Source organism: Hemitrygon akajei, chromosome 4 (genome assembly GCF_048418815.1).
Source record: "Hemitrygon akajei chromosome 4, sHemAka1.3, whole genome shotgun sequence".
Lineage (NCBI taxonomy): Eukaryota > Metazoa > Chordata > Chondrichthyes > Myliobatiformes > Dasyatidae > Hemitrygon > Hemitrygon akajei.
Window position 1 is genome coordinate 198,328,011 of NC_133127.1, and position 13,517 is coordinate 198,341,527.

The window sequence follows — 13,517 nt, forward strand, 5'->3', positions numbered from 1 at the left end:
CTGAAGCCAATTACTATTGAGCAGTAGCCTTCCCAGCATCCAAGGACATCTTCAGGAGCAACGTCTCAAAAAGGCGGCATCCGTTATTAAGGATCCCCATCACCCAAGTGGTGCCCTCTTCTCATTGCTACCATCAAGGAGGAGGTACAGGAACCTGAAGAGACACATTCAACTTTTTAGGAACAGCTTCTTCTTGTCTGTCATCAGATTTTTGAATGGACAATGGATCCATGAACACTACCTCAATATTTTTTGTTTGCTCTCTTGCCATACTTACATACATACATACATATTATTTATTTATTTGTAATTTACAGGGCTTTTATAACCATATAACAATTACAGCACAGAAGCAGGCAGTGCTGAACGTTCACTCTCACCTAAGTCCCACCGACCTGCACTCAGCCCATAACCCTCCATTCCTTTCGTATCCATATACCTATCCAATTTTTTTGTAAATGACAATATCAAACCTGCCTCTACCACTTCTACTGGAAGCTCACACAGCTACCACTCTCTGAATAAAGAAGTTCCCCCTCAAGTTACCACTAAACTTTTGCCCCTAACTCTCAACTCATGTCCTCTTGTTTGAATATCCCCTACTCTCAATGGAAAAAGCCTATCCATGTCAACTCTATCTATCCCCCTCATTATTTTAAATACCTCTATCAAGTCCCCCCTCAACCTTCTACGCTCCAAAGAATAAAGACCTAACTTGTTCAACCTTTCTCTGTAACTTAGGTTCTGAAACCCAGGTAACATTCTAGTAAATCTCCTCTGTACTCTCTCTATTTTGTTGACATCTTTCCTATAATATTGTACACAATACTCCAAATTTTGCCTTACCAATGCCTTGTACAATTTTAACATTACATCCCAACTCCTATACTCAATGCTCTGATTTATAAAGGCCAGCATACCATAAGCTGTCTTCACCACCCTATCCACATGAGATTCCACCTTCAGGGAACTATGCACCATTATTCCAAGATCACTCTGTTCTACTGCATTCCTCAATGCCCTACCATTTATCATGTTCTATGTTCCAACAGAATTAACAAACTCATTCGCAAGGCCAGTGATGTTGTGGGGATGGAACTGGACTCTCTGACGGTGGTGTCTAAAAAGAGGAAGCTGTCCAAGTTGCATGCCATCTTGGACAATGTTTCCCATCCACTCCATAATGTACTGGTTAGGCACAGGAGTACATTCAGCCAGAGACTCATTCCACCGAGATGTAACACTGATGAGAGTCATAGGAAGTCATTCCTACCTGTGGCCATCAAACTTGACAACTCCTCCCTCAGAGTATCAGACACTCTAAGCCAATAGGCTGGTCCTGGACTTATTTCCAATTGGCATAATTTACTTATTATTTAATTATTTCTGGTTTTATTTTGCTATATTTCTACTCTATTCTTGGTTGGTGCAACTGTAACGAAACCCATTTTCCCTCGGGATCAATAAAGTATGTCTGTCTGTTTTTATAGTGGGATCTGTGTGCATGGTGTCTGTGTAAAGCAGGATCTGCATAGAATGTAGTCTATGTACACTGGGGTCTGTGGACAGTGAGATCTGTGTCCAGTGGGGTATGTGTACAGCAGGATCTGTATAGAATGTGGTCTATGTACAGTGGAGTCTGTGTAGAACATGGTCTAAGTACAGACATCTAACACTGGCTGGCATCTGCAGAGTATTTTGTGTTTAAGGCTCTTTTATCCTTGCACATTTTGTCTTTTGCACACTGGTTGTCTGTACTGTTGGGTGCGGACTTTCATTGATTCGATTCTGGCTATTGGATTTACTGAATGTGTCTGCAAGAAAATGAATCTTATATGGTGACATACAGTGTCTATAAAAAGTATTCAAAATCCTTGGAGGTTTTCACGTTTTATTGTTTTACAACATTGAATCACAGTCGATTTAATTTGACATTTTTAACACTGATCAACAGAAAAACTCTTTCGTATCAAAGTAAAAACAGATCTCTATAAAGTGATCTAAATTAATTACAAATATAAAACTCGAAATAATTGCGTAGTTCCCCCCTTCAAGTCAGTATTTAGTAGATGCACCTTTGGCAGCGAGTACAGCTTTGAGTCTGTGTGGATAGGTCTCTATCAGCTTTGCACATTTGGACTCTGCAATTTTTCCTCATTATTATTTACGAAACTGCTCGAGCTGTATCAGATTGCATGGGCATCGAGTACCGTTTCTGCAAAATAGTAAATTTTACAGCATTTTCAAGTGATATTAAACCTGATTCTGATTCTGGAAAGTTATTAATCTATACTGTCTTTATTTAAACGCTGGAGGGTATGAGATCCCTAGTCATACCATGACTCAGTACAGAAGGCCATGCTGCGTTATGGGACTGAGTCACAGACTGGTACAGCACAAAAACTGGCCGTTCAGCCCACCACTTCCGTACTAACTTTTACCAATTCTAATCCTATTTGCTCAGATTGCATAGGCCACGCCACCGAGCAGTACAGCACAGGAACACAAATCAATTATTCATCAAATTACCAACTGAACTAATTGCTTATGTCTACACAATGTCCACATCCTTCCATTTTCCTTACAGTCATGTGCCTATCTAACCAGCTCTTAAAATTTGCTAATGTAGCTCCCTCTACCTCCACTTCAGGCAGCGCATTCCAGGCACGCAGCACTCTCTGTGTATATATTTTTAAACAAACAAATTGTTCTGCACATCTCTTTTGAACTGGCTTCCTCTCACCTTAAATGCATGCCCTCTGGTATTAGACATTTCAACCTGGAAAAAGAATTCTGTCTGCCTGTCAGATTATGATTGTATGATTTTATGCCTTGTCTTTTTAAATATATGTCTAAATATGTTTAAAAGACAGTAACAACCATTCTCTGTATTTATAAAAAAAATCCTTACCATAGTATCATAAGACATGGAAACAGAATTAGGCCATTTGGCCGATCAAGTTACACTGTCCTCTGGTCCCAGACTCCCTTACTGTAGGAAACATCCTCTCAACATAACTCCAAGTCTTTGAAAATTCAATACACTCGCAGGCTGCCTCTAGCACAGCCTTAGGTTGTGTTGGTTGTTAATGCAAACAATGTATTTCACTGTATGTTTTCACATGCACATAATAAATGAATCTGAAACTGAATTTGTTTTGTTTAAGGAAACTTTGCCGGGGTTCAAGTGGATTGGAAACCGGATCGATGAACTGCTGCACTGTGGAAAGGAGGTGTTGTTTGCATTTGAAGAATCCATTGGTGAGACCTTCTCTGTATTTGTCATGCTGTACTCCAGTAGAAGCAGACAGCCACCGCTTGTGACTGCTATGGGCTCACTCCTCCTCAATAAAACTATAAGACCATGAACTATAGGAGTGGAACTAGGCCAGTTGGCTTATCAAGTCTGCTCTGCCATTTTATTGTGGCTAATCCAATTTTCGTACTGGTTCAAGTCTCCTGCCTTCTCCCCATACCTAATGAAATGTGACATCTCTGTGTGAGTTGTAGAAGAGGTGTTCTGCAACTATGTTCTGAAAGTGTAAGAACACAGGGGCAGCATGGTAGTGTAGTGGTTAGTGCCACACCATTACAGCACTGCAGCCCAAGTACAATTCCCACCGCTGTCTGTAAGGAGTTTGTACGTTTTTCTTGTGAGCATGAGTTTCCTCTGGGTGCTCTGGTTTACTCCCACAGTCCAAGGACATACCGGTTAGTAGATTAATTGGTCATATGGGTATAATTGGGTAGTACAAACTTGTTAGGAAAGAAGGGTCTGTTCCCATGCTGTATCTCTAAAATAAAAATAATCAATCTCATGCAAACCAGAAAATATAAAGATGAGCTTTATTTAGACTCTAACACCTTAAGACATAGGAGCAGAATTAGGCCATTTGGCCCATCTAATCTGCTCTGCCATTCAATCATGACTGATCCTTTTCTCTCCCCTCAGCCCCACACCATAGCCTTCTGCCCGTAACCTTTAATGCCATGTCCAAACAAGAACCTATCAAACTCTGCCTTAAATACACCCAATGACCTGCCCTCCATAGCTGCCTGTGGTATTAAATTCCACAAATTCATCACTCCCTGGCTAACGAAATTTCTGTGCAGCTCTTTTAAATGGACACCCCTCTATCCTGAGGCTGTGCCCTCTTGTCCTACGTTCCCCCACCATGGGAAACATCCTTTCTACATCTACTCTGTCTAGGGCTTTCATCTTTCAAAAGGTTTCAATGAGATCCCCCCACTCATCCTTTTAAATACCAGCGAGTACAGACCCAGAGATATCAAACATTCCTCCTATAATAACCCTTTCATTCCCAGAATCATTCTTGTGAACCTCCTCTGGACCCTCTCCAGTGCCAGGACATCTTTTCTTAGATAAGGAGCCCGAAACTGTTCACAATACTCAAGGTGAGGACTCACCAATGCCTTAAAGACTCAGCATCATATCCGTGCTCTTGTATTCTAGACCTCTTGAAATGAATGCTAACATTACATTTGTCTTTCTCACCACTGACTCTACCTGCAAGTTAACCTTTAGTCAAGTCAAGTGAAGTCAAGTTTATTGTCATTTCAACCATAAATTACTGGTACAGTACACAGTAAAAACGAAACAACATTCCTCCAGGACCCTGGTGTTACATGAAACAACACAAAACTACCCTAGACTACGTAAAACAACATAAAAACTGCACTAGACTACAGACCTGCACAGGACTACATAAAGTGCACATAAAGTGCAGGGCAGTACAATAATTAATAAACAAGACAATAGGCACAGTAGAGGACAAATTACAATATAGTAATAAACGATGTAGGTGTCAGTCTAGACCCTGAGTATTGAGGAGTCTGATGGCTTGGGGGAAGAAACTGTTGCACAGTCTGGTTGTGAGAGCCCGAACACTTTGGTACCTTTTGCCAGATGGCAGGAGGGAGAAGATTTTGTGTGAGGGGTGCGTGGGGTCCTTCACAATACTGTTAGCTTTGCAGGTGCAGCATGTGGTGTAAATGTCTATAATAGTGGGAAGAGAGACCCCGATGATCTTCTCAGCTGACCTCACTATCCGCTGCAGGGTCTTGCGATCTGAGACTATGCAATTCCTGAACCAGGCAGTGACGCAGCTGGTCAGGATGCTCTCAATACATCCTCTGTAGAATGTGGTGAGGATGGGGAGTGGGTGTTCTGCACAAGGACTCCCAAGTCCCTTTGCATCTCAGAGTTTTGGATTTTCTCCCTATTTAGAAAGTAGTCTGCACATTTATTTCTACTACCAAAGTGCATGACCATGCGGTTTCCAACATTGTATTTTTATTTGTCACTTTCTTGCCCATTCTCCTAATCTGTCTAAATCCTTCTGAAGGGTACTTTTTATTTAAAACTACCTGCCCCTCCACCAATCTTCATATCACCTGTAAACTTGGCAACAAAGCCATCTAGTCCATCATCTAAATCATTGATAACAAGAAGTGGTCCCAAGCATAAAAAGAAGTGGTCCCATCACTGACCCCTGCAGAACACCACTAGTCACTGGCAGCCAACCAGAAAAGGATCCTTTTATTTGTCACATATACATTTCACACAGTGACAACCAACACAGTCTAAAGATGTGTTGGGGGCAGCCCGCAAGTCTTGCCATGCTTCCACAACTACTAGCTTTGATTAATCCATATGGCTTTGGAATGTGGGAGGTAACCAGAGAACCTACAGGAAACCCACCGGGTCACGGGGAGAACTTAATTGGCTGCACAGGAATTGAAACTGGATCGCTGGCTCTATGAAGCTTTATGCTAACTGCTACATTAAATATCAACTGAACTCCAGGATTAAATTCCTCCTGTGATATCACTGCTAAGTATTTTAATTATCTGTAATTTTTTTTAAGCAATGCACACAAAATGCTGGAAGAGCTCAGCAGGTCAGATAGCATCTATGGAAAAGGGTAAACAGACGACTGTGGACTGAGACCCTTCAACAGGACTGAGAGTGAAGGGGGAGATGCCTGAATTAAAAGGTGGGGAGAGGAGAAAGAGTTTAGCTGGAAGGTGATAGGTGAAGCCAGATGGGTGGGTAAGGTCAAGGGCTGGAGAAGAAAGAATCTGATGGGAAAGGAGAGTGAACAACTGGAGAAAAGGAAGAAGGGGACCTGGGGGAAGTGATAGGCATGTGAGAAGAGTGGGGAATACAAGAAAGGGGTGGGGGTGAAGTTTTGTTCCCCGGAAGGAGAAATCAGTGTTCTTGCCATCAAGTTGGAGGGTACCCAGACAAAATTTAAGGTGATGCTCCTCCATCTGAAGTTGGCTTCTTCTTGGCACAAGAGGAGGCCGTAGATTGACATGTCAGAATGGGTATGAGGATCTGAATTAAAATGTTTAACCACGGGGAAGTTCAAATTGAGGCGGATGGTGCAGAGCTTCTTGACGAAGTGGTCCCCCAAATTACTACAGGTCTCACTAATGTGGATGAGGCCGCATCAGGAGCACCGGACACAATAGACAACCCCAGCAGATACACAAGCTCAGTGTTGCCTCACCTGGAAGAACTGTTTGGGGCCCTGAATCGAGGTGAGGAAGGAGTTAAATGGGCAGGTATGGCAGTTAGGCTATTTGCAATTATGAAAGGGACTAATGGAGAAGGGAATAACAGAGGGAGCAATCCTTGTGGAAAGCACAGGGGGTGGGGGTGAGAAAACAGATCTTTAATGGTAGGATCCTTTTGGAGATGGCAGAAGTTTTGGAGGATAATTTGTTGGATACGGAACCTGATAGGGTGGTAGATAAGGACAAGAGGTACTCTATACCTATTACGACGGTGGGAAGATGATGTGAGCACAGCTGTATGGAAAAGGAAGAGATGCGAACGAGGGCAGCATCAGTAATAGAGGGAGGGAAATCTTGTCCTTTAAAGGAGAACATCTCTGCTGTCCTGGAATGGAGAACAGGTGCGGTGGAACAGAACCTCCATACTATCCACCACATGCAGGACTTACTGTGGCCAAACATTTTAATTCCCATTCCTTTTCCCTTTCCCTTTCCGATATATCGATCCGTGGCCACCTCTTCTGCCAAAATGAGGCAAACCTCAGGGTGGAGGAGTAACACCTTATATTGTGTCTTGGTATTCTCCAACTTGATGGTATGAACACCAATTTCTCCTTCTGCTGAACAAAATTCCCTCCCACCCCCTCCACTCCTTCTTCTGTCTCCCCACTCTGACCTTTTACTTTCACTACCTGCGGATTAGTTCCCCTGGGTCCCCCTCCTCCTTCCCTTTCTCCTATTGTCCATTACCTTTCCTATCTGATTCTTTTTTTCTTCAACCCTTGACCTTTCTCATCCACCTCATTTCACCTATCACCTTCCAGCTATCCTCTTTACCCTCTCTCCACCTTTTTAATTCAGGCATCTCTCCCCTTCCTCTCAGTCCTGAAGAAGGTTCTCAGCCCGAAACATTGACTGTTTACTCATTTCCATAGATGCTGCCTGACCTGTTGACTTCTTACTTCAATGGATTGCTTTGGATTTCCAGCATCTGCAGATTTTCTCATGTTTGTAATTTTTTTAAGCTGCCTATGTGTGTATGTATGTACATTTTTAAAGAGTATGTGACAGTCCAATTCGCACGAACAGCTATATTGTAGATTTGATAAAACTTTAAAGACGTAAGGCATAGGAGCTAAATTAGGCCATTCAGCCCAATGAGTCTGCTCCACTGATATATTATCCCTCTCAATCCCATTCTCCTGTAACCTTTTGATGTCCTGACAAATCAAGGCCCTATCAACCTCCACCTTAAATGTACCAATGACCTGGCCTCCACAGTCACCTGTGGCAATGAATTCCACAGATTCACCACACTCTGGCTAAACAAATTCCTCCTGTTCTGGAGGCTGTGCCTTCTGGTCTTGGACTCCCTAGTATAGAAAGTATCCTCTCCACGTCCACTCTATCTAGACCTTTCAATATTCACTAAGCTTTAATGATATCATCCCTCATTCTTCTAAATTCCAGCAAGTACAGACCCATCAAATACTACTCATACATTAACCCTTTCATTCACGGAATCGTTCTTGTGAACCTCCTCTGGACCTTTTCCAATGCCACCACACCCTTTTTTAGATATGGTACCCAAAACTGCTCACAATACTCCAAGTGCAGTCTCAGTAATGCCTTATAAAGCCTCAGCATCACAACCCTGGTTTGCAGATCTAGTCCCTTGGAAATTAATGCTAACACTGCATTTGTGAGTACTGGAAGTGCCTGATGTTATTCTCTTTTCTGGTGGACGTGCTGTGCACTCTCAGGTTTCCTTGACTGCTTTCCACACCCATACTGCTCATACTCCCAGGTGAACCTGCCCTTCCTCTTGTTCCTTTAGGCTTTATGTGTGGCACCCTAACGCTTGATAAGGACGGGGTGAGCGCAGCAGTAATCGTGGCAGAAATGGCAGCGTATCTGGAAACCACGAGCCTCACCATAGTCAAGCAGTTGAAAAATATTTACAAAATGTGAGTAACATACACAAAATGCTGGAGGAACTCAGCTTGTCTTATGAGAAGTGGAGCAAGCTAAGGCATTCCTCTCTGGAGTGAGGTGACTTGATAGAGGAGTATAAGTTGATAAAGGCATAGATCAAGTGGATAATCAGAGACTTTTTCCCAGGGTAGAAATGGCTAATACAAGAGAGCGTCCTTTTAAGGTGATTGGAGTAAAGTATAGTGAGGATGTCAGAGGGTTACACAGAGAGTGGGAGGTGTGTGTCTGGATGCCCTGCCAGGAGTGGTGGTGGTGTCAGATACATTAGGGACATTTAAGAGACTCTTAGATAGGCCCATGGATGATTGAAAAATGGAGGGCTATATGGGAGGCAAGGGCTACATTGATCTTGGAGTAGGTTAAAGGGTCGGCACAACATCTGGGCAGCAGGGCCTGTACAGTAATGTTCTATGTTCTGTACGTCCATGAAACCAGGACACCTGGAGGAACACAGAATACATTAGGTCTTTTTCAAAGATCATGCGCTTTCTCTGTCATATTTTAATTTTAAAATTCCATTTGTGAATATATAGCTCCAAGTTACACCATCAACAGGTTTATATTTTCTTGCCATAAAGGCTCCAGGTAAGACTGCACGTATCACATGTTTATATTGTATAAGTTTCATTGTCATGAAACACTTTATCTCTATAAAGACTGCTGTCCCAAAGTGCTCTTGAAGAAGTCAGCATAGACATTATTGTAACACACTAACGCACGCACACACAATGCTTGGAGGAACTCAGTAAGTCGAGCAGCATCTATGGTGGGGGAGGAACAGATTACCAGCATCTGCAGAATCTCATTTCTTTAGGCTATTGTAATGTAGGAAGCAAGAGCCAAAAGATACAGAGCAAGGTCCACAAAGCAGAGAGAGAATTGTTAACCAAGATGCCCAGAGTTAGAATAATGCAGCCTTCCACCTGAGAGCAAATCAGAACAACACACTCACAATGCTGGAGGAACTCAGCAGGGCAGACAATATCTATGGAAGGGAATAAACAGTCAATGTTTCAGGCTGAGATCCTTCATCAGGACTGGAAAGAAAGAGGGCAAAAGTCAGAATAAGAAGGTGGAGGACAGGCTAGAAGATGATCGGTGAAGCCAGGTGGGTGGGGGAGGGGATGAAGTAAGAAGCTGGGAGATGATGGGTGGAAAAGGCAAAGGACTGGAGAAGGAATCTGATGGGAAAGGACTGGGCCATAGGAGAAAGGGAAGGAGGAGGAACACTGGGGGGGGGGGGGGGGTTAGTGATAGGCAGGTGAGGACAAGAGGAAAGAGATAGGGGGAGGAGCAGAATGGGGAAATGAAGAAGAGGGGGAGAAAAAACAAATGTGAGTAGTGTCTGTTTGATAGTGAGTAGCACTCATCTTCCTGTCAATAAGTGTTCACGCCTGTGATACTGAGCAGTTTTCTCTAAACATCGCATCTACACCAACTCAAAATAATGGCATGAATGCTTTCTAAACTATACTGATCTGAGGTAGGTGGTTGTGTGGATGGTGTAGAAGGTTGTTGTAGGTTACAACAGGACATTGAGAGGATGTAGAGCTGGGCTGATGGTGTTCAACCCAGAAAAGTGTGAAGCGGAAGGTTGAATTTGAAGGCAGAATACATGGTTAATTGCAGGATTCTTATGAGTGTTGAGGAATGGATGGATCTTGGGATTCACATCCAAAGATCCCTCAAAGTTACTGCACATATTGATAGGGTGGGCAGAACTGAAAAAGCGTGTGCGAGTAATGAGGCCTACAAACCTGACTCAGTTACAGTCTGGAGGAATAGAACAAAATTCCAGCAACTTACTGTGAGAAGCTTGTGGAAGACTACCCAAAGCGTTTGACCCAAGTTAAACAATTTAAAGGCAATGCTACCAAATACTAACAAAGTGTATGTAAACTTCTGACCCACTGGGAAAGTGATGAAAGAAATAAAAGCTGAAATAAATCATTCTCTCTACTATTATTCTGACATTTCACATTCTTAAAATAAAGTAGTGACCCCAACTGACCTAAGACAGGTAATGTTTTCTAGAATTAAATGTCAGGAATTGTGAAAAACTGAGTTTAAGTGTATTTGGCTAAGGTGTATGTAGACTTCTGACTTCAACTGTATATTTAACTCTCTACACACTTACTGTAATTCACATTTTTCTCTCTGTTATTATGTATTGCATTTTACTGCTGCCGCAAGGTTAACAATTTTCTCGACATATGCTGCTGATATTAAACCTGATTCTGATAAGTACATGGATAGGACGGTTTCAGAGGGCTATGGGCCAGTTCTGAGCTAGTTCAGTATCAGAGGTTGATGTGAGAGGGTGAACCCATGGAATGTATCCTGCCCAGATGGATACCTGGCTGAGTATTAAAGACCTGTGCTGTCAACTGGAGTGTTCACTGACATCTTTAGCCTCTCACTTCAGCAGTCTGAGGTACCCACCTCTACAATCTCCATCTGCTTAACCCCTGTTCTACTCGCTTTACACTTATGACTGTGTGGCTAAGCACAGCTCGAATGTCATATTTAAGTTTGCTGACGACACCACTGTTGTTGGCCAAATTAAAGATTGTGGTGAATCAGCATATAGGAGGGAGACTGAAAATTTGGCTGAGTGGTGCCACAACAACAGCCTCTCACTCAGTGTCAGCAAGACCAAGAAGCTGATTATTGACTTCAGGAGCTGGAAAAGGAGGTCTATGAACCAGTCCTCATCAGGTGATCTGAGGTGGAAGATTCAGCAGTGTTAAATTCCTGACTGTTATCATTCCAGCGAGCCTGTCTTGGGTCCATCACATAAGTGCAATTACGAAGAAAGCGCAGCAGTGCCTCTACTTCCTGAGGAGTTTGCGAAAATTCGGCATGACATCCAAAATTTTTACAAACTTCTATAGATGTGTTGTGGAGAGTATACTGATTTGCTGTATCACAGCCTGGTTTGGAAACACCAATGCCCTTGAATGGAAAATCCTACAAAAAGTGGTGGATATGGCTCAGTCCATCACAGGTAAACCCCTCTCCACCAGTGAACACATCCACATGGAACATGATCCCAGAAAAGCAGCATCCATTATCAGACACTCTCACCACTCAGGCCATGATCTCTTCTCGCTGCTATCATAAGAGAAAAGGTATAGGAGCCTCAGCACTTTCACCACCAGGTTTAGGAACAGTATTAACCCTCAACCATCAGGCTCTTGAGTTAGAGGGGATTATGGGTGGCAGGATGGAAATGCATCTCAACCAAAGGAGGTGTAAGGCGGTTCTTCCCTCTGCTAGCCTGCAGATGACCCTTGGACAAGGTGTATCACCTGCTTAGCCCCCCGTCCAACCTGATGGTATGAACATCGATACCTTGAATTTCTGATAATGGCTGCCCTGCTCTCTCTCAACAGTCCCCGTCCCCTTTTCCTTCTCTCACCTTATCTCTTTGGCTGCCCATCGCCTCCCTTTGATGCTTCTCCCCCCCCCCTTTTCTTTCTTCCATGGCTTTCTAACCCTGCCTACCAGACTCCCCCTTCTCCAGCCCTATATCTCTTTCACCAATCAACTTCCCAACTATTTACTTCATCCCTCCCCTCCTGGTTTCACCTATTACCTTGTTTCTCTCTCCCCTCCCCCACATTTTAAATCGACGACTCAGCTTTTTTACTCCAAGTCTTGCCGAAGGGTCACAGCCCAAAACATCGACTGTTCTTTTTCCATTGATGCTGCCTAGTCTGCTGAGTTCCTCCAGCATTTTGTGCTTATGTTGCTTGAAATTATTTTTTCCTGTGACTCAACCACATATTTCAACAGCAAATAAAAAAGGCATGTTAAAAAGGGCAATGTTATGGGAGTCGTGGGAGATTTTAATATGCAGGTCGATTTGGGAAAATCGGGTTGGTAATGGATCTCTAGAGAGTGAGTTTGTTGAATGCCTAAGAGTTAGCTTTTTAGAGCAGTTTGTCATTGAACCTACTAGGGCATCAACTGTATTAGATTGGGTGTTATGTAATGAACCGGAGGTGATTAGGGAGCTTAAAGTAAAATAACACTTAGGAACCAGTGACCACAATATGATTGAGTTCAACTTGAAATTTGATAGGGAGAAAGTAAAGTCTGATGTAGCAGTATTTCAGTGGAGTAAGGGAAATCACAGTGGTATGAGAGAGGAGTTGGCCAAAGTAAATTGGAAGGAGCTGCTGACAGGGATCACAGCAGAGCAGCAATAGCTTGCATATCTGGGGGAAAATGAGGAAGGTGCAGGACATATGTATTCCAAAAATGAAGAAATACTCAGATGGAAAAATAGTACAACCATGGCTGCCAAGGGAAGTCAAAGCTATTGTAAAAGAAAAAGAAAGGGCATACAACAAAGCAAACATTAGTGGGAAGATGGAGGATTGGGAAGTTTTTAAAAACCTACGCAGAGCAACTAAAACAATTAAAAAACTAAAAACACATTAGAAGGGAAAAGATAAAATATGAAAGAAAGTTAGCAAATAATATCAAAGTGAATAGTAAAAGGTTTTTTTCATATATGTTAGAAACAAAAGAGAAATGGGAGTGGATATAGGACTTCTAGAAAATAACAGGGGACAAGGAGATGGCTGATGAACTAAATGAGTATTTTGCATCAGTCTTCACTGTGGAAGACACTAGCAGTGTGCCTGATGTTGCAGTGTGTGAAGGAAGAAAAGTGGGTGTAGTTACTATTACAAGAGAGAAGGTGCTCAAAAAGATGAAAAACCTAAAGGTATACAAGTTGCCCGGACCAGATGAACTGCACCCTAGGGTTCTGAAAGAGGTAGCATTAGAGATTAAGGTGGCATTAGAAATGATCTTTTAAAAACATGTTACTCCACTCTAAGAAAGGAGGAAGGCAGCTGAAAAGAAATTATAGACCAGTTCACCTGACCTCAATGGTTGTTAAGGATGAGGTAATGGAGTTCTTGGTGACACAGGACAAGATAGTACAAAGTCAGTATGGTTTCCTT

General features: G+C 42.7%; 1 protein-coding gene across 1 annotated transcript in view; it reads left to right on the forward strand.

The window, feature by feature from the left end:
* Positions 1-13,517, forward strand: part of LOC140727108 (glucose 1,6-bisphosphate synthase-like) — a 146,867-nt gene that overhangs the window by 109,733 nt on the left and 23,617 nt on the right. Inside the window, exons 10-11 of the mRNA XM_073044378.1 lie at positions 3,168-3,261; positions 8,381-8,510. Of these exons, the coding sequence (XP_072900479.1) occupies positions 3,168-3,261; positions 8,381-8,510 (224 nt within the window). The remainder of the gene's footprint in view (positions 1-3,167; positions 3,262-8,380; positions 8,511-13,517) is intronic.